The 26,433-nt window shown below is 38.2% G+C and overlaps 1 protein-coding gene across 2 annotated transcripts in view; it reads right to left on the bottom strand.

Moving 5' to 3' along the window:
* The window catches only part of ANK3 (ankyrin 3), a 387,324-nt gene that overhangs the window by 301,394 nt on the left and 59,497 nt on the right, over nt 1-26,433 (bottom strand). The window contains exon 1 of one of the 2 annotated variants that reach the window (XM_026651165.1): nt 3,659-3,772. The exons of the other annotated variant lie outside the window; for it this stretch is intronic. Coding sequence (XP_026506950.1) covers nt 3,659-3,772 — 114 coding nt within the window. Of the gene's footprint in view, nt 1-3,658; nt 3,773-26,433 lie in introns of those variants that run through there. 2 annotated transcript variants of the gene reach the window in all.

Raw genomic sequence — 26,433 nt, 5'->3', positions numbered from 1 at the left:
TCCAGGAGCTGGGCTTTAAGTAAACATCAGATATCATGAGACTCATGGTAAAACTGCCAGGGTAACACTGGAATCCACAACATGCAGGATGGGATAACATCAGTTTTTAAGGTATCACAAATGGCAGCACTAGGGCCTTCAGTGTAAACACACTATTCTGAGTTCCCCTGGAACCAACTAGCTCCCTAATATTATACACAAATGGAAACCACTTCCACCTTGCTGAATATTGTATAAAACATAAAATATTCAGTATGCACCTAGACTTACATTTTTCTTCTACAATATATTATAATTAAACAAGGGACTTCTGCCTTTATTGAGGGCTGACACTGAAGAGAGCATTAAAATCCTTCCTAGATGCTGGCATATGGGAAACAATTGCTAGTTTTCACAGCCAAAATTGTGCATGACCTAGGGCAACCTTGTCAGAAGCAGAACAGTCAGATAATTAAATCAACTGTTATTCTTAAAAAGTGTTCCAATCTTTTTTGTTAGTTATCATTTAAGAGTAAAATTTGCCCTGATGTACTTGGGCTACACCCACTTAAGTAAGCAAGGACACTTCATATGCATCCAAAGTCAGAATCTTGCCCCAATTTTAAAATACATTTGAACAGAGTAAACAGCGAAATCTGTATATCGGTCAATAGATGCATCTCTCATTTTCTGGTACCATTTCTTTATTTTGCTATGCCATGAATAAGAAACAATTAACAGCTGAATATTCATAAGTGCATACTATAAATTTAGATGTGCAAATACAAGTGAGGATTCACATGCATGCACACTTATAATGTCTTCATTCTGTCAGTTAAACCCATGATAGTGTTATACATATAACCTTCACATTATTGTTATACACAATTTTAAACTCACTTTAGCCATGCTTGCATATGGTGGTAATGTGATTAATTTATATGTGAAATGAGTGCACACTTTATGCATCATCACTGCAATCAACTATGTCTTCATTTGCATGCTTAAAATAGACACATGCTAATGCGCGCACACAGTTTTGAAGATTTGATCCTACAACTTAACGGACTGAATATCACCTAACAAGATATTTGTCTGTATGTTTTTAGAGCAAATCGTGACAGAAATTTTAGTACATGGTAAAGTGCCAAATAATTGGGAAAGCCGTGAAATTTCTTCCTCAGATTACAATCCTAACATTACACACAAACGACTATCAGTATGACGGGGGTTGGCATCATCAGTTTGTAGAGACTTTGTGCTCTCACAGGCCTGACTTTCAAACCATCTGATGCCTCAATCTCCTTACTGTATAAATTATCGAGGGATATTAGCACTCACTGGTGTTTTAATGCAATTTGAAGACCCTAGACATTTGCATATATTGCTCAAGTAAAGGGTTAGTGTTGTGCAACATCATGTGACTATAAAAAAAACCTGAGTATTGCTTGCTTGTGGGTGGTGCAGAGGTACACAAAGAAGTGACTCAGAACTCATAGTGGAAATAATGGTTATTCTAAATATTTCACTGCCCCCCCCCGCAAGAAGTACAAAACAACAAACAACAACTAGAATGTAATAGTTTATGCCTGATGTATGATAGGCAGAATGGTGTCCTTTTTGTGAGTAAACTAATACACTTGCACATGCACAAATTTTCTTTCCCACTTTCTATAGTCAGTGACAAGCTTACTGCTTTTTCTTCATTCTCCTAATAAACTTAGTATGTCTTGAATCTACAAGTCCTAAAAATACTGCTAAGAAAGAATTCCAAATTGATCACCAATCTCCAGCGTAATAGGAAAAAAACCATTGTTGGTGTGAAACCTCTATGTTCTATTTCTTCTATTCTATGAAGAAACAAGACACTGAAAAATCCATGCATTTACAATAAATAGATTGATATTTATCCAGGTCCCACTCTGGTTGCTAAGAGATTTCCCTTCTACAGCATTGTGTTGTATAAACAGTAAAGCATTTTTGTCCACAAAGCAATTGTCTCAGATCTCTGAATCAAGAGTATTATTGCCACATCTCTTCCACATTTTGCCAATAAGTAAATATGAATGAGCACAAAGACAAAGACAGCATATATATGGTTGTGTGTGCTATTGTTAAACTTAAGCCTATTATAGATAATATTGGCTCTCTAAATTATGAACAGAGTTAAATGTGATACTATACATTTTAACTCACACCTCAAATGAAAATACATGGTGGTAGGCCAGATCCTTAAATTTGCATTGTTGTGTTCATTTTTAGCTGAAAAATGATAGCTACAATGCTACAGATCTGCATATAACCATAAAATCAGACAGGAAAAAATATTACATATTCAGACCAATTTTGATGTGAAATCTGCCCCAAAGGCAATATCCTAATTTTGTGCTTTCATTTGTACCAGAAAAAATACTGAGGAGACCTTTACATGTATATTTAAATGGAAAAGATATCTATAGTTAATATGCTGCAGTACACTCACTGCAGCCATCTAAACACAGCCTTCTAACGTGTTCACTAGAACAGAAGACAGTGGGTTTCTTAGTGCTTCTCATTAAGTTTAACACTGCCATTTCAGAAGAAAGAAGGGGAAAAGGCAGGAAAATGTTGACTGTTATCCATCCAAAAGCTGCACATATGTTAAAGGAAATCTACATGCCTTTCAGGAAGCACATGCATGGCTGCTTAGAGCACACTAAGATTATCTATCCCTTAGGGAATTTCACAAAGACACACAAAAATTCTATATAACCACACTTCTGTGTTCAGACCATGGGCTTTTGGGCAATTTTTACTAATTGCAACCAATGACTAAGAAATCACTACAGGGCCTTATCTAAATGGACTAGTACACAAAGTGTCATTTTTAAGGACATATCCACACAGCACTCATAAGGACATCATCTATCATCATGCCACTTTCCTCAACTATTCTGTTTTATACCTTGATAAAAATAAAATAGACCACTATTAGATTCAAATCTTAATTGAACAATGATCACCCTAGTGTACTGAATTTTTCAGGTCTCAGTGTACCATAGATTTCTGCATCCAGGATAATTACACAGCAGAGAAAAACAAGGCTCTATGATCACAATCACATTTTAACCTAACAAAATCAAGTTGCTAACAACAAATTATTGTGGTTTGATTTTCCATGTAATTTGCCTTTAGGAAAAAGGAAAAACAACAAAACATCTCAATTCTGTGACATTATTCTCAAAATGGATGTTTTAAGAGGCAAGCATGTGACATAGTCCCAACACAAAGAAAAATCTACCCTCACACACATTCACAGTAAGTATGTATACATAGGCTAAACTATTTATTCTATCAGTTAAACCCATGACAGTGTTATACATGTAACCTTCACATTACTGTTATACACTATTTTAAAGTCACTTATAGCCATGCTTGCATATCATGGTAATGTGATTGATTTATACGTGAAATGAGTGCACACCTTCTGCATCATCACTGCAATCAACTAACAGCCGATTAAAAATTCAATTGCTTTGCAAACCCCACAGTTCTGGTTTGCAATGTTATTTTACAATCTTAACCAATTATTCAGACAGCTACCAAGTTACATATAAGAATGATCTCTGATAGCTCATTTGCAATGTAAGAAAACTGAAACAAAGGAATGCTTGTAAGAATTTGGTACAAATCTATATACCTTTCTCTTCCGATCCCGGGATCTTTTCCTGTGTTTTCTTTTTTTCTCATTTTCTTCATCAGCAATAATTTCTAAATCCCTGTTTTTCTTTAGCTGTGAGGCTGCATGAGCCATAATGCACTAAAAATCCTTTACAACAATGATTCCTTGTAAAAGGTGATATCCTCAGGCACCTTAACCAGCCCTTTCAGCAAATGTTCCAATGACTGGAAGGATATCTTAGATCAGAGCCAGGAACACATTCAGAATCCAAAGATCTTGTAGAAGCTAGTAGGCACTACAAAAATGCATGTTTGCATATTTTCTTTCTATACCTTTCTGTACCTGAACCTTTATAAAGCAGTGCAGCCATCGTAATGCATTTAACGTAATGAAAAAGACAGCTGGGACAGAGAAAGCTGTATTATGGCTGTATCCCCTGCCACCAGCTGGAAGTGTCTAAGTGATTCCACTGAAAGGGGAATGCTAAAAAGGAGGGTTTTATATAAAAAAAATTCCAGAACAACAACATATGCTGCATTATATTTTTTTTTTACCAATTTTTAAATCTATTTTAAAAACCTATCTAAAAAAAGGAAAGTTCATTATCTATACTTCCCAGCTAGTATTGCATGGTAAGTCACTTAACCTACAATGAAATGGAGCAGCTCCTACTTTAGGTTAACTGCTGATGGTGACAAAAAATAAAATAAAAATTTCATTTTACCATGGAGACCCTGACTGCATTATGTAGAAAACAATGCATGCATTGCCATATCTTCACAGTGTGTCCTTTATGCTGATTTTTCAATCCCACTGCGTTTTGTGGGAAAGGATTACTGAAAGCCCTGTTGTCTTTTTTTTTTTTAAACCATACTTATTACAACACATCATACAGATAGAAAGATGTGATCATGCTAGTGTGTGAAACAGGCATTTAATTTATAGGAGGTTTTCTGGCACCATTCTCTTAACGTGGTCAAGAAAAGAGGGATCTGTGTTACAAGCACTATCTCCGTGTACTTAGAATTGTAGTTTTAAGCTTTTATGTCAAGGCTCACTTCAACCACCTTACAATTTTTGCCACCTGAGTCCTCAACGACTGCAGCTTTTGACTATTCATTCTGGGAGGTAAAATAGCAGCAGCCTTAGAGGCCTGCAGGAGGATCTTTTACTAACATGTACACAGAAAAAGGTACCCAGTAAATAAGGAACCATATTTTTTCCACTCAAATGTGAACAACAAATAGCTTGCCTAGAAGTTGCTATTTTTAACCTTTTAATGGAATATATAATGCCTAATGAATGTTAGCATTAGACTGATTTTTTTTTTTTAAGAAATCAAGGCAGAAATTGCCTTACCAAGTAAAAATAGATTTTCAGTTGACACTGAAATTTTATTTGTAAGAAGAAAAACAGTATTTTATATAAAAGTAAAAAAGCATTTGAATTTGCAGTGCAATCGGCTAAATTGCATTGGATCTCCAGAGCTGTGTACAAGGCAGAGTGTCATATGAGGTCTTGTACCGTCCTCTCTGGAACTAGATAGCTATTCTATGGAGCCCAGGTTGTGAATTCCAATGAATGACATGCATCTGGTATACCTCCTATGTCACTTGGATAAAAGTAAATCTTTTTAGAATTTTTAAATCTCAAAAATCGTCTGAAAAGCCAACAAGTGGACTTATGCTTGGCTACCTTGTACATGGTCATTAATGTAGCAGAAAAGTTGCACGGTAGAAATCAGTAATGGATTTTATGAAGAGATGCTCAGAGACGGAGAGCTCTCTACCTATTATGGACCTTTCTTACTGATTCAATAAAACCATAAAAGTTGCACCCATAAAAGTAAAAAAAAAAAGCCATAAAAGCCAATCAAAAGCTCATTGCACCTTCAAATCGGTACATACCAGTGACTGTCCATCAATGACTGCTAACAGTCACAAAGTTGTTCTTGGGGAATGAAATTTTTTAAATACCTGATTTTGCACTAACAGTGACTATTCCCCGTTTGAGCATGAGCTATAAACCTTCAATATACTTGCTTCTATTTTTAAATATTCTAAGACTGTACAGAGCCCATCTACCTTCACTGTCATAGGCTATCTTCAACATTTAAATAACAGGAAGTGGGAGAGGGTTGGGGATGCAGGTTCCTCACAAATACCGGTTCTGATTATAATGTTCCATAGCCGTAAGCGGGACATACCTTTGTCTCCTAAATTCAAATTATGTACTGCAAATGATGGAAGCCTGAACTGGACACAAGGTTCACTGGAGAAGGAATTTTTTCCCAATGGTCAGCAAGCAGGGGTTACGAAAATCTGGGGAAGTGGGTAGTGGCATTGGAACAATTTTTATAGAGGAGGTGCTGAACAAAACTGTAAACCCTGTATATGATGGAAACCACTTCAAGTCAAGAGGTACTGCCACCCTGCCCCCAGCACTCCTAGTTCCAGCACCTCTGGAAGTGGGGGAGCATTAGGGAATCAAACATGTTTGAGATCAAGAAATTAATGGAGATAATGTGGTATTCTAGCAGGGTTTTGCATCTTCTCAGAATATTTTTTAAGCTATTACATTTGATTCTTTTGGATCAAGAGCACACAAGTTTACTTTTAATTGTGCATAAGCACACTGTCTTGCTGAAAAAAATGAAGACCATTATTGACTTGTGTGACCTTAAGCAGACATTTGTTTTGTTGGTGCCAGCCTGTACACACTGAATTTCACCAACAACAACTACTAAGGGCCAAATTCTGGCTTTGGCTTCAGTGGGAGTCACATATGTGCATTCAAGGACAAAATTTGGCCTTAAAGATTTGGTTGCTAATCTTCACTGCAACAGATATGGTCATGCAACTACATGTGAATTAAAAATTCATAGATGCAAAACAATTTGCAACATAATAGCAAAAAGTGCACATTAAGGTAACATAGCTGAATGCAGGCCCAGTGGCCTGATGTGACCCAATGCAGCATTGAGTCAATCAGAAACCAAGAATATCTGTCAGGGTGGGCTGGTGAGGGAATGTTAAGAAGTCCAGCAAGGATTCTACTGTGGAGAGGGACTGGGAAAGAAAGTTGGTCCGAGGTACTGCGGAAGGAAAATCTAGAAAATTGGTGGTGGGGGAGGAGGGGAAAGCTTTGGTGAGGAAGGAAGCTAATCTTGTGTTTAAAGCACAAGACTAGCATCCAGGTGACTTGGGTTCAATTTCTGGCTCTGCCACAGACTTTGTGTGTGACCTCTGGGCCTCAGTTCCTCACCTGTACAATGAAGTTAATGATATTTCCCTATCTCTTAGAGGGTAAACAAGGTTTGAGAGAGAGAGAGAGAGAGAGAGAGAGAGATAACATAGCAATGGGAGCCAGGTGAGTACATAGAGATAGAACTGAGTGCATGGCTACACTGGAAACTTCAAAGCGCTGCCCGCAGCAGTGTGAGTGTGGTCACGTGCGAGTGCTCCTGGTAATCCACCTCCACGAGGGGATTAGCTCCGAGCACTGGGAGCGCGGCTCCCAGCGCTCGGAGCCTGTCTACACTAGCGCTTTAAAGAGCTCAGACTTGCTGCGCTCAGGGTCGTGATTTTTCAAGTTAGAGCCCTATAAAATGTAAATGTAGACAAGCCCTAAGTCCCTTTTACTTCTCATCCATCCTCATCTTGGGGTTGGAATAGTGCACCAGCTCCTGCCTTTGAAAACTTAAATTCAAATGTTTATTTAACCACAAGTACTGTGTCACTTATTATTTTCCATTAATATTTTTCAGCAAAATCTGTGTTGCTTCCTAAGCCTTTTAAAATTTACTGGTCCATGATTTATGACTAAATAACGTAGTTAAAGGGAAATAAAAACAATTTATTGCTATATTTTGTATGTTTTAAATACTAGGCATAGTATTTTTACATGTTGGCACAAAGAAAGATTTGTGCTTATGAAGGTTAAAGATTTAACAGCACCAAAAATCCTTATTCACAGGCTAGATTTCATGCATGCTGACGTAGTTCAAGCTTCCACTAATGAGGATAACTCTAATAAGTGAGGATAATAAATGACCTTGGCCATTCACCCAATACATACAGAAGTGTGAGGATTTCACCTCTCAGCCAAGCCAGTTTAGTCCTGACTATATCTTCAGCTAATTAACCAACTTAAGCAAAACATGTGGCTGTTTTTAGTATGTGAATTACAATCACTGCATGAACTGTGGAGCCCAAACCTGTCTTTGCTGAAGTGAATTTCAGAGAAAGTGTCTTTTAAAGTTAAGATTTCAAAGAAGTAGCATCTTAGCTAGTGAACTAACAGTCAAAAGGGAACTATACCCTTTAGTTTGGAGTAATACTGGGGGGACTTTGTGAAGCCTGCAGCCTGAAGTGATATTGAAGGGAGAAGAAGTTATGGGAAAGACATGAGTGAAAGTTTTTGGACAGTTACTGAAAATAGACAATATATCCAAAATCTTTGCCTTAAGAACATAAGAACAGCCATACTGGGTCAGACCAAAAGTCCATCTAGCCGGCTATCCTGTCTTTCGACAATGGCCAATGCCACGTGCCCCAGAGGGAATGAACAGAATAGGTAATCATCAAGTGATCCATCCCATCGCCCATTCCCGACTTCTGGCAAACAGAGGCTTGGGACACCATCCCTGCCCATCCTGGCTTATAGCCATTGATGGACCTATCCTCCATGAACTTATCTAGTTATTTTTTGAACTCTGTTATAATCTCGGCCTTCACAACATCCTCTGGCAAGGAGTTCCACAGGTTGTCTGTGTGAAAAAATACTTCCTTTGTTGGTTTTAAACCTGCTGCCTATTAATTTTATTTGGTGACCCCTAGTTCTTGTGTTATGAGGAGTAAATAACACTATCTTCTTTACTTTCTCCACACCAGTCATAATTTTATAGACCTCTATCACATCCCCACTTAATCGTCTCTTTTCCAAGCTGAAAAGTCCTAGTCTTATTAATCGCTCCTCATATGGCAGCTGTTCCATACCCCCAGTCATTGTTGTCGCCCTTTTCTAAACTTTTTCCAAATCCAATATCTCTTTTTTTGAGACTGGATGACCAGATCTGTGTGTAGTATTCAAGATGTGGGTGTACCATGGATTTATATAGTAGTAATATGATATTCTCTGTCTTATTATCTATTATTTATCCTTGAGAGTAGGTGAGTTGGCATAACTGTCTGAAGTTGATATGGCATAGGAGGGCTAATATTTGGATCGGGTGTGCTTATTGTCATCCCAAGTGTCATAGTTTGCTTCTGGGAGAAATGGCACAGACTCTAGTAAACTTTATTAAATACTTATCTTAAGGTTTTGTTAAAACAAAGTTATTTGGACTTTCTCTACAGTGACAAAATTAAAGAAGTGACAAAGATAATTTTAGTCAGAATGTACTATACACTATAGACAAGCACCATAAAGATAGGTACAATGTAAAATTTACATTTTAAGTTATTGTAAGGATAAAAAATTGATTGCGATTAATCGCACTTATAACAATAGAATACCAATTGAAATTTATTCAATATTTTTTGATGTTTTTCTATATTTTCAATATTGATTTCAGTTACAACACAGAATACAAAGTGTACAGTACTCACTTTATATTACTTTTGATTACAAATATATGCACTGTAAAAATGATAAACAAAAGAAATAGTATTTTTCAATTCACCTCATACAAGTACTGAAGTGCAATCTCTTTATTGTGAAAGTGTAACTTACAAATGCAGATTTTTTTTTGTTACATAACTGCACTCAAAAACAAAACAGTGTAAAACTTTAGAGCCTATAAATCCACTCAGTCCTACATCTTATTCTGCCAATCACTAAGACAAACAAGTTTGTTTACATTGACAGGAGATACTGCTGCTGGCTTCTTATTTACAATGTCACCTAAAAGTGAGAAGAGGCATTTGCATGGCACTTTTGTAGCCACCATTGCAAGGTATTTTACATGCCAGATGTGCTAAACATTCGTATGCCCCTTCCATGCTTCTGCCACTGTTCCAGAGGACATGCTTCCATGCTGATGATGCTCGTTAAAAAAATAATGCGTCAATTAAATTAGTGACTGTACTCCTTGGGGGTAGAACTGTATGTCTCCTGTTCTATTTTACCCGCATTCTGCATATATTTCATGTTATAGCAGTCTTGGATGATGACCCAGCACATGTTCATTTTAAGAACACTTTCACAGCAGATTTGACAAAATGCAAAGAAGGTACCGATGTAAGATTTCTAAAAATAGCTACAGCACTCGACCCAAGGTTTAAGAATCTGAAGTGCCATCCAAAATCTGAGAGGGAGGAAGTGTGGCACATGCTTTTAGAAGTTTTAAAAAGAGCAACACACTGATATGGAAACTACAGAACCCAATCTACCAAAATAGAAAATGAACCTTCTGACTCAAACGATGAAAATGAGCATATGTCAGTCCGCACTGCTTTGGATTGTTATCAAGCAGAACCCATCATCAGCATGGAAGCATGTTCTCTGGAATGGTGGTTGAAGCATGAAGGGACATATGAATCCTTAGCGCATCTGGCACCTAAATATCTTGCAACACTAGCTACAACAGTGCCATGTGAACGACTGTTCTCACTTTCAGGTGACATTGTAAAAAAGAAGAAGGCAGCATTATCTCCTGAAAATTGTAACCAACCTTGTTTGGCTGCGTGATTGGCTGACCAAGAAGTAGGACTGAGTGGACTTGTAGGCTCTACAATTTTAGGTTGTTTTATTTTTCAATGCAGTTTTTTTTTTTACATAATTCTACATTTGTAAGTTCAACTTTCATGATAAAGAGATTGCACTACAGTACTTGTATGAGGTGAAATGAAAAATAATTTTTTTTTGTTTTTTACAGTGCAAATATTTGTAATAAAAATAAATATAAAGTGAGCACTGTACACTTTGTATTCTGTGTTGTAATTGAAATTACTATATTTGAAAATGTAGTAAACATCCACAAATATTTAAAATAATTGGTATTCTATTGTTGTTTAACAGCACGATTAATCGCGGTTAATTTTTTTAATCGCTTGACAGCCCTAGTTAATACTACATTCTAAAGACAGATTGCTGAAATATGTTAGCACATATCACTGGGTCAGATCTTAGAAATCCATAAATAATTAAACTGTATCCTGCACAACTACAGCCATTATTACAATGAAACAAAACAACAAGCTAAAAGGAAACATGTATGACCTGATTTCAGGGTTCAATTAATTCCCCAGTCACCAAATTAAGGAGCAAAGCTGGTACATATACATATATTAAAAATATTGTAATAATGATGCACTGACTAAAATAAAAACAGGAGAAAATGAAGTGGAAATATTTGGTTCAGAGAGAATTCATTAGCTAGAACACGCAAAAACAATAGATTTCTGAAAACTGAAACAACATTTCTCCTTTAAGGCTGCGGTCCCTTTGGGGTGGATGGAACATGATATCACCAAGTAATATTTATAACCTTCAAGATACAGAAAACAGATAAGGATGAGAAAGTGTAATGATGAACCAGGATGCTAGGAAGACCCTAAGGCATCTTTTCAAAAATTCTCACTGGTAAACAAAGCATGTGTTGTAATTTTCCCCACATTAGAATATGAGACACAGGTAGCAGAGAGGAAAGAAAATGGGAATTATTGGAGCATCAAGCCTCGAGACAGAAAAAGGAATCCTATTCTTGTTATGATACACTACTGATCCTTGAAGTCTCTTGGTTACCTGACTCCGGACAATAGGTTGGAGGGGGGGCAGTCTATTTTACTTCAATCCATTCCATATTTGCCATAGTTTATAATGCCTCAAAAAACAAGAGAGGTGAAAAGAAGAGAACGAGAGGAAGGAAGAAACAAAGATTAATAGAAATAGGGAAGAATATTTATTCTCCAAGTTATCACTTGCTCAGGATCTTTGGAAAAGGCTATGAAAATGAAATGGAGGTCCTGATTTAAAAATAATGCTGTGTTAAACTCTGTAAACTCAAAGTAATCCTTCAAAAGACACTCACAAATAAGATTAAGAAACCTCCATTAACTTTGAATATTACGCTCAATGTACCAAAGAGCAAAGCCCAGAGGTGTAGTTAGCATGTGTGTTACTTATATTTACCCCATCTCATTTTTCATGTATCCCGAAGTTGTGACTAGCTGGTTATTGCACCATTCAATGCCCCCAGCAGTGTCACCACACTATTCCTCCAGAGAATGGAGCAAGCTAAAAATTTTGAAAAAACTTACACAATAGAATAAAATTCACTTAAACCTCCCACCACCCTCCACAGACCTACTCCAGTGGACTTCAGTTTTGGTCATGATGTTACTAGTATATTCTCTGGCGGGGGGTGGGGGACAACATTACATAGGGAGCAGTGAGCAAGCCATGGCTTCAGGAGATCTGAAATCTGTGGAGAAAATGGTAAATTTAAAGTAAATGTTATGCTAAATGTTGCTCTTACCTTTACTCTTAAAGATATTCAGCATAAAGAGCTGAAGCTAATGGAGGTTTCTCAATCCCATTTGAGTCACATTTTAATTGGCCTAATTTGGACTATTTTAGACAGACTTATGGCTGTAGATAGACATTTATTCATAATGACACATAGGTGGTGTAGTTATAATAACCAAACATACTGAGAACATCTGCAGTTAAAGTTGCATAAAGAATTTTAATTCTTCCCTAGTTTCCTTATCAAACACTGAGCGTATGCTTATAACTGTTACAACTTTAGACTGTAACCAAATCATTGACTACAAATAAAAATAAAATACATTCTACATACATGTCAGCTTCCTTCTTTTCTCAATGGCAAGTAAGTAAGGCACTTGCCAAGTTTGGTGAACGGTGTACTCTGAGGTCTGAGACCTACAATCTACACACAGTCAACCCGTGGAACTCGTTGCCAGGGTATATTGTGAAGGCCAAAAATATAATGGGTTTCAAAAAAGAATTAGGAAAGTTCATGGAGGATAGGTCCACCAATGACTATTAGCCAAGATGGTCATGGATGCAACCCCATACTCTGGCCACTGATTGCCAGAGGCTGGGAGTGGATGACAAGGCCAATGGATCACTTGATGATTCTCTGTTCTGTTCATTCCCTCTGAAGCATCTGGCATTGGCCACTGTCAGAAGACAGGATACTGGGCTCGGTCTGACCCAGTATGGCTGTTCTTATGTGGAGCAAACTGGTTAAAGGAAGATGATCTTGCAATGCTGTGAAAAGGTTGCATATGGAAGGTGTAGTAGGGCAGAGTTAATGTTCCAAAAACAACCTTGAATATGAATTTTTTCACATTCAAATATTTTTTAATTACTACAGCATGTTAATGGTGTTTTGAATTAATGGATATTCATTTGCAGTGTAAATTCTAGCTCAGTAATTCTGTCTGGGCATTAGACTATTTATTTTAAGAATTCTGCCTAGGTATGTTCTTTATTCACATTTCATGTCTCAATATATGCAATGGTAAAACCAAGTTTAACACAACAGACAGCTTTTATCTGTGACAGCTGCACCAAATAGGAGTGACCCTCAGACTAAATCGCTTTTTCAGAGAAGAATCTGGGTCATCATCTCAGTTTACCAGGAACCACAAAAACTGTACATATTTAGAGAGATTTAGAACTGATTTTCCCATATTATTTTCTGTACAAATCCCATTACAGATGAAAGACTGGGATGAGACTCAACTACACAATATTAGTAACTCTTGGGAATGCTAATAAAGATCACTAGCTCTTAGGAAATGCTAGTGAATAGTATTCAAAGCAGTCAACAATCGAGAGCACAGCTGTGCTCAAGTCTTGTGCTACGTCCCCATTAGTGAAATGGCATGATTTAACTAGAGCTATTTTAAAGTACTTGCAAATATTTTGGCATTGCAAAATTTTGCATTAATTCCTCATGTCTACACAAAATTCATAGTAATTCCCAACATTTTTTCCTGTGCCCTTACCATTTCCCTGCTGCCAGCTCAAGGGGATATGGCAAGAGAAAGGGTGAGCAGTCAGGATGTTGTTACACTGCACCAATCCTCGGACACAGTTTTGGCCCCTAAGGTTGTTAGCAGCCACTGTAACTTAAGCCAAGACACCAGAGAACCAGCCCAGCACACAGTGATAAAGAAGGTTTTGTGCCATCTTTGCACTCATACACATAACCCCTGACTTGCATTGCGTGCAGTTTGGCTGGACTTCAGAATCTAACATTCTTAGAAAGAAGAAATGCAAGGACTTTATGATTCAGCACAACAAATCTGACCACCAGTGAGTAATATAATCTCTGCTGTATCTGTTAATTTGGGATCAGATACCATGCAGGTTTAACAAACCCATAACACCCCCTACCCGGTGACTGAAATACGTGGGTACCTAGCAACATTATCACAGCTGAGACTCAAATTGGGACCTCTGAAGTCCACAACACCATCTCTATCAGGTGAAGTAAAGGGAAATCTCCTGGGCCAACATAATAGTTGCATTATGCTCGCCTCAGATGGAAGCCACTCTTTGATGCTGGTCTTAAAAAATAAAATTTAAAAAAAGTAGTAATAGTAGTAAATACCTTTGTTGTCTTTTAGATTAGTTGGCTTCAAGTCCAGGTCTGCCCTCCCTGTTTTGGAACATTAGCAGCCTAGTAATAATAAGTGCTAAATAAAAAGCAGTAATGGTGTAGGAGAATCATATCTGCCACAGTATCAGTAAATTAATCCACTAAAGTAAATGGAGCTGCCAAACAAAAAGTGGGATGGAGGCCAAAAGTCAAACACAGATGTAACACTTGCACCTACTTTGATTGTTTTAAGCTCGCAGACATTATAAATATACAAATTATATGAAAATAAGTAGACTCATTTCAGTTTTGAATAAAAGAACTCACTGCTCACAACTGCAACTGAGATGTTTCTCTATCAGAAGGCAATAAATCAGACAGACAGTAGTGTCACATAGTTAATAGATTTTAACACCTTAGTTACATGGGCCCCAATCATGCTTCAGGATATGTGAACATGGAACCCAAGAGACTGGGAAGTCCTGTTGTCTTCAATGGGACTGTACAGACGAGTTTATGCTAGTGGATCCCAATGCAAGATCAGGATATGGTCTACACACAGCTCTTCCAATATCATGTATCAGGATCAAGAAAGATTCCTAACATTATGAAGACCTTGTGACATGGCTAGCGGGATGCTGGGGACCCCAGGGCTTCCAGGGTCCACAGCTCCAGAGCACCCGCACCGTGTGAATGACCCAGGGTTGGGGACACCCAGGGTTTTCAGGTCTGTGGCTCCAGGGCAGCCCCACCATGCATTGGAGTGAGGAGCCCAGAAGCCTTGGAGGCCCCGCTCTAACTAGGGCTTGGCCTTGGTTTCACATCTGGAAATAGGGTGACCAGACAGCAAGTGTGCAAAATCAGGTCGGGGGTGGGGAGTATTAGGCTATATAAGAAAAAGCTCTGAATATCGGGACTGCCCCTATAAAATCAAGACATCTTGTCACTCTACCTAGAAGTCTTGAAGCTGAGGCTCTCAGAGTTTCCAGATTCTGTGCTGCCAGATATGGGATTGGTACAGCCTTGTAAAACTCTGGGAACCCCAGGATCCTTACTCCGCACTCAGCTGGCTTCCAAAAGGCATAGACATTCAGAAAAGTTTTCTTGAACTTGTGTGAACATTCACTTGTTTTACATTTTTAATTTGTCCCAGCCAGTTTTACTTCCCCCCAAACACTCCATAACAACCACCCCTCTCTACAGAGATGAAATCAGATGTGCAAGAATCAGTGAGTGTTGGCTAGATGTCTAAGAAATTAACTGTTTGAAGAAGACTCAAGCAAAAATGCTAAATGTTTCATTTTTCTGTCCCATACTTGAATACTGGACCTGAGCTCTCCAAGATATACAGGGTGAGAAAATTCTACGTAGTCATGCTATTTCAGAATAGGCAAATTCTCCTCTTAGTATTGCTGCCAGGGAAGCCATGAAATCAAAGTCAAAAAGTGTCACTCAGTAAAGGCCCTAAATCCTAACAATGTAAACGCCATTTCTGAAGATTTTTTTTTAAAAATACTTTAAATAAAAAATGAACAAAAAGCAGAAGTCTCTTTAGACTATAGAGTAAAGGAATTATTTAATGGGACTACTTATTTATTCATTATTCCTTCCCGTGTTGGATACCTTTCTGTGTTCAAGTGGCCACTTTTTATTACATTCCCAGAGGACTTCTCAGCACAATGAGGAGGATATGTAGTCATCAAAAAACAAAATTTGGATGTGTAATTTTGGGCATGCCCACTTCAGAAGCCACTATTAAAATCTGGACAGTATGTTCTTGTATAAGGAAAGGTGAAAAATATGCAGAAACTGTATTTTATTTTATTAACCAAAGTTCTTTGGTTTTGTACACATTCTGACATGATGAAGATAATGAACTGAAGATCATCCTTCTATGGTTCTTTTTTGGAATAATAATAAAATAATAATACTTAGTACATCCACAATACCTTTCTTCCATACATTTCAAAGCACTTTACAATACAGAATAACCATTATTACCCTTGTTTTAGAGTTAAGGGCCAAAATGTTCAAAAACATAATTTTCCCAATTTGAGACACCTTTAAGTGACCTAATTTTCAGAGGACATGTGATCAACAAGGTCCTTTTAAAATATCTCAAGTTGGGCACCCAAACCCACTAGTCACTTTAGAAAAATCTTGGCCAGGGAAACTGAAGCACAAAGGAGTTAAGTAACATGCAAAAGATCACACAATTAGTGAGTGATGGCACCATGAGCATACACCAGGTGCTCAGACTCCAAGTCCAGTGGACTTTGCTGCCTTCTAGAAAATGGAAACTTTGCACGAAGAATCAAAGTGTTTGTGTACACAAAGATATGTGTACATAAAATCTAGAAATACTGTTTGAGTCTCAAATAAATTCCCCAAAGCCTTAAATAAATGTTTGAATAAATTTAAAGCTTTTTTAAACTTTGCACTATTTTTCTCTTAACTGGTTTAAAACTTTGAACTATCACACAGTACCAGTTTACATTGTTTATCATTTACATCCTGCTTAGAGATGGGCACAAACCAAAATCCAGAACTTGAGGGCTAAAGTCTGAAATATGACCCAAACAAAGTTCTCAACTTACACCCCTCTGAAGTCCTGTAATATTTGAGTACAAACATTTCAGAATCTATTTTCTAACTGATAAATTGGTAACTCCACTCCTTGCATCCACGACATCACTGCATGTGTAATACCCCTTGCATCAAAAGGAGACTAGACTTTTCATCTTCCAGTAGTTTGTACTTATTTGAACATTACAATTACAGCACTTCACTGAATTGAAACAAAATCCTGATTTGTTCCTACTCTGTTGATTCCAGTTTCACATATTTTAAAAGGACAGAAGTGTGAGTAATATATTTTCAGTTCCTAATATAGAATCTGTGATATTCGACAAGCTTTAAATTATCAAAAGCATTTGTTAAAGGCATCTGAGTTCTATCCAAGTCAAAAAAAAAAAAAAAAAAAAAAAAAAAAAAAAAAAAAAAAAAAAAAAATAAAAAAAAAAAAAAAAAAAAAAAAAAAAAAAAAAAAAAAAAAAAAAAAGGCTAGAGAGACTGCATTATTGCAGTAAGGTTAAAGAGCTAAACATGTACACGTTAGCCAAACGGTGCCTGAGAAGGAATATACAAATATCTGATGGTTAAAAAGAGGGAGGAATTAATTATGGTTCACAAAGGAACTATAACTAGTAAAAATAGAATTAAGTTACTAAAAGAAAAATTTAGATAGAATATCAAAGCAAACTTCTAACACTGAGATACAATGTATTGCAGAACCCAATCCCAAGTGATGTGGTAGAAGCCCATTACCTGAGACATTTAAAACTTAATCAGACAAAACACTGATGACTGCACTGTCAGGGTGATGGATGAGATGATCGAATAGGTCTCTTCCATCTCTAATCCTATCATCACACTGTGATTACTTTTGCAAGTAGGACTCCTGTGCACCATTTTTCCCTGTTGCACAATGACAAAATGTTGTTCTGTTCCATTGCACAAAAACCAGCATTTTCAAAATAATAGATATTTTATATAAGCTTGGAGATACATCATTATTTGCATGAAAATTTAAAGGTAGTGGACAAAACCACTGCTGTTCAGTGATTTAAAAATTTTTTAATAAATGTTATTCTAATTGTGCATTACACTATTTACAACAAATCAGAGGAAAAACAAAAGGAGGTTAATTTGTACTATAAGAGCCTTGTTCTCAATGTTCATCTTTGTGCCCATAGCAACAGTATTTAGTCCCAAGGATATTCCTAGGCTAATAAATCATAAAGTGCATCCAAGCCATAGCCTTGCACATGTTCTTAAGCATATAGTTTGCCGATTTGTGTACTTGAGCAGAGATTGTAGACAAAGGCATCAGAAGCCACATTTTGACCATATCAAGAGAACTGTGTACTTATGAGCACAGAATGAACAATTTACCTACTATTCTGTAACAAAGATGTACTAATTAAAATCAGCAGGTTCTCATTGGTTTCCAAGGCACAGGGTGGATAATTGTCTCATTGTGATAATGGTCTTTATGACAATTGTCTCACAATTGCCACTACACAGATCCAAAATGCTGGTGGTGTTACACTGACATGGAGACACTCTCAATCTTTACAACTGAAGAAAATCATATTCTTCGGCCCAAACCTCCAACTATTAATGCAGATAAAATTTAGCCTCGCAAATCTTCATGCTTTAGCGTTTGCATACAACTGTGGATTCCCTCCACTTCTCTGACTGAAGAGCTGCATGCTGTAGTGAGATCTCCTATTACAGTTATTACTACAAAATATATTACAGCAGAATTGCCAGTATACTATGAATTAGCAAACAATTAAGACTAACATACACTTCTCAAAGCACATAAACCAAGTACAAGTTCTGATACAACTTTATTTTCCTTAATTCATGTCTGTTAGCCTACTCGTTAGTTCACAAATTTCAATAATTTGCAATGGGTCTCCCAACCCCTTTGTGATAATTAATTTCCACCTGCTTAATTTTCCTTTTAACACACTGGAAACTTTGAGCCATATGCTTTGGTGTAAAGTAGTGTAACTGCACTATTTGAGCTGTGACAATTTACACAATCTGAGGATTGAGTCCTTGAGTGGAACCTCATGTAAAAGTCTTGATTGTTCCACAGGAACCAATACTAGTAATACACAGGCATATAGTAAGAAGCATATGGGGAAAGAAATATGGTACTTCATTTTTATTGATCAATAGGCAGGGAGAGCACAAAGAAATGCTTAGTTAAAGCTATGTTAGTACAGATCCTGCCACTAGATCCACACATAGCATACCTTGCAACAAATTAAAAATGTAAGCCCATATTCTCCACTGATACAAATTTGTGTCAGTGAAATTATGTTGATTTATTCCAGCTAGGGTCCTGGACCAGGAGCTTTCACCTACAGCATGACCATACTGAATTTAACCATTAGATACTAAACATTTCCCAAGAAAATCTCTTTATTTTTCAAACTTTCTTTTCATTGACTGACTTTATGTAAAAAGTAAAAACAAAGGACCTAATCCATTCCAGACAATATATCCACTGCCTTGGCATGCTGTGTAATTCCTGGAAGGCCATTGATGCTGGCTCTTTGGAAGGCTGCCCTAACCAAGGGAAAAGTTGGCTACCATGAAAGCTCTAAAACAACGTACAGCAGCTCCCTGGCAGTGCGTTGTGGTGCTGTCTGGAGTGCTGGCATACCTGCTAGTATTTGAAAGATATAAATAGAGAAGGAGGACAACAGGACACACTTTCATCCTGTTTAAAAAATCATTACTGTATGAATTATTTATACATTTGGATGTACATTTATTTGTATTTTATACGTACATTTTGTTTATGTTCTAAACCTCCCAAATAATATGGCTTTTAAAAATATAAATAAGAAAACTTTTTGGAGGGGCAGAGTGGAAAAATTATAGCTATTTTTAGCAAAAAGTAAACAAACAGAAGAAAAGCTGGTTGAGGGAGTTTGCAAATGTGCTGTCATACCATGATATCCCAGAAATCCAGACCTTGGGTCTTCTTATCCCCACAGCCAAGGTCAGACACCCATAGCTGCAGCAGGCCCAGGGTTGCCCACTTCCAAGTCAGGGGGCTGATGGCTCCCAGCCTACCCTACAGCAAGAACTTGGTTTTGTTACAGCTACCTTGAGTGATCCACAAATGGGAAAGAGTCATTTAGTTTTCCTGCCATGCCTCCATACCCTGGCTAACTTCCAGAATGGATTAGTTAGTCTGGGAAGATATAGTGATTCAGACTGCAGCTCCTACAATACAGTTCCCCAGCTGACCAATTTTCACATAGAAAAACGTCATTCCCTCAGCCATGGAATCTCCTGCATTGTATTCTACAGTCACTAAAAGGTGTGCACTAATTATTCTGAAGCAAAAAGTAACTTCTGTGGCTGCAGAACCCAAAAGACCCATTCAGGGTTTTTAACCAACAGCCACACAGGCTCAGTATGGCACAATCTCAATCTCAAGTGTGGCAAAACCCCCAAACTCCAATAATAGTAGACTGTACGATGAATCTGCCAGCAACGTACATGCAAGGGACATACTTTTTACCATGCTACAGCACTAAGATCCTAGGATGGAAGGACGTGTATAAGTACAAAGTATTGCTGTCACCTAATAACTACCTCAGCAAAATGCTAGACTGAAACCAGGTAAGGGAACAAACTGTTTATCAATTAGGAGTCACAAGAGATCTCCCCCTCTGATAAATTAAAAACTGAAGTGGATAAAGATAGCCTGCTGTGCAACTTCTGAGAACTCTGTGTGAGACACTTTGACACCTTTGAAACAATTCAAAATGAGTAATATTTACTATCTGTGTTGAAAAAAGACCCCATTATACAAAAATGTGCAATGAGAATCTGTAAAAACTGTACTGTGGTGTGTTTTATAGACAGTGGGCTGTTTACCGCTCTGAGCTACGCTGACTGGTGAAGAGTCTGTCTAGAGGAGGATGCAATGATGCAAGATGCCTTCAAGCCCATTTATGGGTGGAGGGCTGGATTTGAGTGTGGAATCAGGACAGTGTGCTGATATGAATCTTGGACACAATTGCTTTTAATATGCAGCATGAGGTAGTACACATTGCATCGGCAGCGGTGGATCTGGTCCACTGACATATGCAAACTCTGGTTTGGCACCACACATGTGGTGATGATATCCATGTGCTAAGTTGTATTTATCATCTAACCCTGTGTGCCTCATCTACACTATGTTCCTTCAAAGAAACAAGTTAAAAACAAAATAAAAGAAACCATGTGCTGCCAGAATACTTTTATCTTTGTCCCCACTCTCACCCCCCAAAATGTGGATTTCCACCCCAAAAATTACACTGGAGAACCGGGATGAACAAATTTCAGTCTTGGAACACTGACAGCTTTAGTACCTGATATCTCATCTCATGACCCATCAGAGCTAGAAACAGGAGCTTTGCACCATTAACAAGCTGGGGTCATCTCCTTCCTCTGCATTCCCCTTTCTGATGGTAAAATGCTTATGTTTCTAACCCTGATAATTGTGATCATTTAAAAGTCTTTACAGGGAAATTCTCCAACTAAATTGGGGATCCAAAAGCCTCCTTAACAGGGAAATTTTCCAACTAAATTGAAGAGCCCAGCCTCTGAGGGGTTGTATGTAACCTTGTGAATTTTAGGGTACTTAAAAATGATTATTGTAATTATCTTGGGCTCCAAAGGATTACAGCTTTCGATAATCATCTAGAAGTTTGAATGATTATCTGAACCAATACTTCGCATCAGGGCTTGAAAAAATTTACTTGCACACTCATTTAAAGTGCTTTGTAAGGAAGCAGCTTCCTAGGAAAGTGCCATCCACTACTGCAAAAACTAAACTTTCATTTAAACAAAGAAAGGAAAATAATCTAGCCCATATGTCTGTCAAGGCAGCCTTTCAAGTGTGAATTAAGTCTAAACTGGTGCAGTGAGGTCTTCCCAAGTCTGCAAATAGCTGCAATGCCTCTGCTCCTGATCATAACTTTTAAAGCTGCAGCATACTGATTGCCAAGGCTCTGGTTGGTTGTCTTCATGCTCAGAGTATTACTCAGAGTATAGGCAGCAGAGAAACTGACAAGAATTAGGTCAGTCTCACTGTAATCAAGCTTGAGAAAGGTAAAAGCTGAAGCAGAAGCAAAAGCTGGATGGAGCTCCTAATCGGGAAACAAGACTAAAAATATGGAGGAGGGATACAGCAGCAGAGTCACCACCATCCTTGCAGCAGCTTGGGGGTTCTTGGTTTCTGGTAGATGGAATGAACACAAAATTCACGTCCATCATCCCAAGGGGGTTTGGAGAAGTTGGGGAGCATCTTCAAACAAATCAGATACCTACTAGCTAGAGATTACAAAAGATGGAGACCCCTGAACAGGATTCAGGGACTCTGGGAGGAATCACAGCACTCAGCCTTTTCACACAGGAGAAAGGGACTTGGCTAATCATCCAGATGCTGGCCCTGAGAAGTGGACCCCACATTTTAATTTAGTGCTGTGACAATTAGGTGTCTGGTACATTATTTCAAGTCCTGTGTTTGTTTGCAGAGCGGGGAGGGCTGTGTGTGTCGGTCAATGGAGTTATAACTGGCACAAGGCTAACCAAAGCAAGCCCAGAGTGTTTTTCCCAGAAACTCTGTAGAATCCAGAGATAATACTTCTGGCAATGACATCACAGCACAGAGGATGGGCAAGAGATAGATGCATGACCACTAATTTCAGAACAACTCTGAGCTGGAGTTTCTGTAAATGAAGTAACGGAAGCTGGTGTCATCCTGGCACAAGCATGAATATCAAAATACCCTCCCTTCAAGAAGCTTGCCAGCAACTCTGATTTGGAGTTGGTGCCTGCTTGTATTGTTAAAGCTATCATTTAAATAGAATCAAACTGGCAGAGTAACCTCTAGTTTAAAATGTTTGCTTTCCCAGAATTGTCAAGATGAAACATATCTAAAGAGTGAGAGTTCAGCATTTCAAAGGTAAGTGATAAACTCTGGACTTTATTCAACACAAAAGATCTATGGGTTCAGGGCAATAAATCTGACTTCTGAGAGATAAAGCATAAAATCATTCTTAATTGCTTCCAAAGACAGACTCATAAGTTGCTGTGGTTTTATGTTAGTGAGACCAGCTTCGTTTTAAAAAGTTCAAATCTGTCTCTTCAGAGCCAAATATATCAGAACTGACTGATACCAACAAAGGCTGGAAGTGGTGGACACATAGCTTGGAAAAAGTGGGGAAAAGCTTGAGAAGCAGTGAGAGAAATATTGGAAGAATAGCACAACAGGAGCTGCCTTTCCCAACTTGCTCTAAAACACTGTTTGTACATGACGCAGGATCAAAACTTATATCCATCTTGGCTGGGGTATACCTTTATTACCAAAGAAATTAACAATTTATTTTAAAAGACGTTCAGATCAAACCCTCTCCCCAGGCTCGGTTGCTCCGAAGGTTCCTACCTCACAATTGTTCAGCCCACACCCTAGATTCACTCCCCAAACCAAGACAGTCAGAGTGGCAGCAGACTGAAGCTGGTACCTCCCTTTTAATTCTCTCCAGTTGTGGGGCTTTAACATCAGCCTCGATATAGCTGGCAGGGATTGGGGTGGGGGGGAGAGACGGCTAGCTTCAGCACCATAGTTACTTTGCATAGGGTCTGTGCACGCCTCACAGTCAGTATGCACCAGTCAGAGAAGAGAGAGGAGTTAGTGTCATTGCTGCTAGGCAATAGGATTCCAATTGGTAATTCATCTCACTTCTTAAGGGCCCACAACAGTCTGATTGTGTAAATGCAATTTATTTGGTGAAATCAGTCATAATTAAAAACAAAACTGACTCTGATTTGAGAAAATAAATGTCTTTAGTAAAACCAGAACATCACTCTGACCCTTGAAGACGGGAGAGGATCTGCCTACTGGAATCTCATTACATAGCAATGCACCACTACAAAAAAAGTGCACTGAACCTAAGGCTATTAACCTTGTGCTGAACTTTCTGGCTTCTGAATAGGGATGTGTGATTTTGGGTCCTTCTGCTATACCCTGGGCAATATTAAAGGGACATCAACCAGTAAGGACTCAACAAAATATTCAGAACCATAGATTATTTATCAGATTTCATTCAAATACCACAAAATAATTTTTCATTAAAAACAATACCAAACCTTCAGCTAACATAGCTACAGCTGTAGCTCTCGAAGCCTTTTCTATTTGAAACTCTTCTTAAAAACAGTTTCTGTCATAGAAACTTCCCAATAATTTAAGTCCTGATTCCACACCTTCTTTGTGGCATGTGATAAAGTAATAGAAGTGTAAGGAGAAATGATGGAAAATGCTTTTTAATAAAATGGGTTCAGTTGCTTGGTTACACACCATGCTTGTATAATCATGTTCTCATTGATGTTGACTGCATTCGTTCTGTCCTTTTGTGTATTTGCTATCCTTGTAATTTTGAGGTCATCGGTAGATTTCAATTTATACAAAAGACAGATGTGAAACAGCTGCGCAATATGCAAAGAGTAGCTTGTTTGAGTTTAGTTGGTCAAGAAAGCCACCCTTCAATAAAATAAGCATTCTGAAAATACACCTGGATTGAGTTTGGGACTGGGTTACAGTTAGAAGAAAACATCTCTTCTTGAAGATTGATAGACATCTCACCATTGTGACAGCTGCAGCTCTGCTCCACAGATCAGTTTGAACATTCCTGGTCTACAAATCCAAAGCTATGAGGCAAAGAATGGAGTGAATATTCCCCCCCCCCCCCCGCCCCGATCCTTTCCCCTCCAAAACTCATGAAGCTGAAATCCTCAGAGCCTTCAAGGACTGTGTGTGAAATGAGTCACAGAAGGGCATTTCAAGGTCAGGATTAGGGGCTGTTGTCTGTGTGTTTTAGTATGGACCTCCCCTGGCCCCCTGCCCAACAGGATCTGTCCCCAGGCACTTTGCTCTCTCCCTTCTTGGATTATTCATGCTTCTGGCACAAGCAAATTGAACTGGTGACTGTGAGGGGTTTTTTTGAGCCCAGGTCCAACCAATACAGAAGCTAAACCAACATTGTTTCTGGTCTGTTTTGGGGTGGATAGAGGGATGGGTGGCATTAGAGAACCAGAATCTGGCCCTAAATACACATTGGCAGAAGATCTACATTAATACATTACAAGCCGATACTGTAAATCACAGAAACACTAAAAAATTCAGCAGTGACGTTCCCACAATATTAACTCTGTCCCCCAGGCATGTATTCCTTATAAGTTCTTCAACAGCATAATTCATGCACAGATTGCCAGTACATGCTCATCATAAAATAATGTAAGTCAAATAAATACTACTGTACATGATTTCAAAAAGGCATAATAAATAGAGAGTAAATTATGTTTCTAACAAACTAATTTCTTTCAATATAAATTTCAAGATACCTTTAAGCAAAAATGACTTTTCAGTTTCACGGTACACATTATTATGACATCTACTGGCACTGATGGAGTTAAGTGTCTGCTGCTATTTCCATTAAAAACTCCAGTTTTATGCTTGAATTGCTCAAAAACCGGTTTCTGTTTTAAATCTAGTTTTGGCGGGCCAACATTGTACCCAAAATGTAGCTCAATAGATTTGTCAAACTGAAAAATATCCTCCTTTATTAAAGTAAATAAGAAAGGAGAAACTCTGAATAGGCTGACACTTGAACATCCAATTCTAAATAGACCCTTAAAAATGTAGCTATCATCCAGTCACTGATGGTTCAAAGGGACACAAGTCAAGGTTTCTGTCTTTTTCTGTCCCACCTGCATATTATTTTTGCTATGGCAGTTCTAGAGGTCAGTATTCCTATAATATTTTTGTTCTAGAAGTCCCTGCTCTGCAAGGTTTTCGCTTGTCGAGAGAAGAGTATTGGAGGGAAAAACTTTAGCATAAGTAGTTTTAAAGGTTTAAAAAAAAAAAAAAAAGAGCTAAACCCTAGCCCTGGAAGCACTGCCAGACCACAGACCTCAGCAGCTTCAGTGTTACCTGGAGTCCAGTGGAGGGATGCTTCAAAAGATCCCAAAGGGAAGAAGCCACCTCTGAGGTGGCTGGATGGCACCATCCAACACCTTCAGATTCCTAAGGGTAGAATTACACAGGTAATTGCCAATTTTTACTTGTTGCCCCATGCAACTTGATAAATGGCAATTATGCCCTTGGAAATTCTATAAGGGGAAGGAGTTCCTCAGTGACATGGCAGTGGTGGAGCATGTTGATCCCTGCCCAAGTAAGACTCACTGGGATATGCTGCCCTAGGTTATCTCCCATTTGACATCTCAGGCAACTCCACACTATCCACCAAAAGATGCAGCTAGAATTTCCCTTCTGTCCCCTTGTGCACTGGACTTGAATCCTTGATGAGCATTAGACTCTTGTGTGGATATGTCCCCTGCTGTTAGGAACATCAGCTAGATGATTTGGCTGTGTGAAGGTGTCCTTCCCTCTAACATATCTGCAATAGATTTGTCACTTGGTGACAAACTAATAGATTTGGTGGGGGCTAGTGTACTAAGTTATTTAATGGGTATGCTAAGTGATTTTATAATAGCCTTGAGTACAATTGCCCAAAGCAGCTAAAACAAGGAGCTGGGATAACGTAATGGTCTCAAGTTGCAGTGGGGGAGGTTTAGGTTG

Source organism: Terrapene carolina, unplaced genomic scaffold (genome assembly GCF_002925995.2).
Source record: "Terrapene carolina triunguis isolate 2854851 unplaced genomic scaffold, T_m_triunguis-2.0 Scaffold95, whole genome shotgun sequence".
In the NCBI taxonomy this organism is placed as follows: Eukaryota; Metazoa; Chordata; order Testudines; family Emydidae; genus Terrapene; species Terrapene triunguis.
Note: the sequence above shows the minus strand (reverse complement) of the source record. Positions and strands in the feature narration are given on the sequence as shown.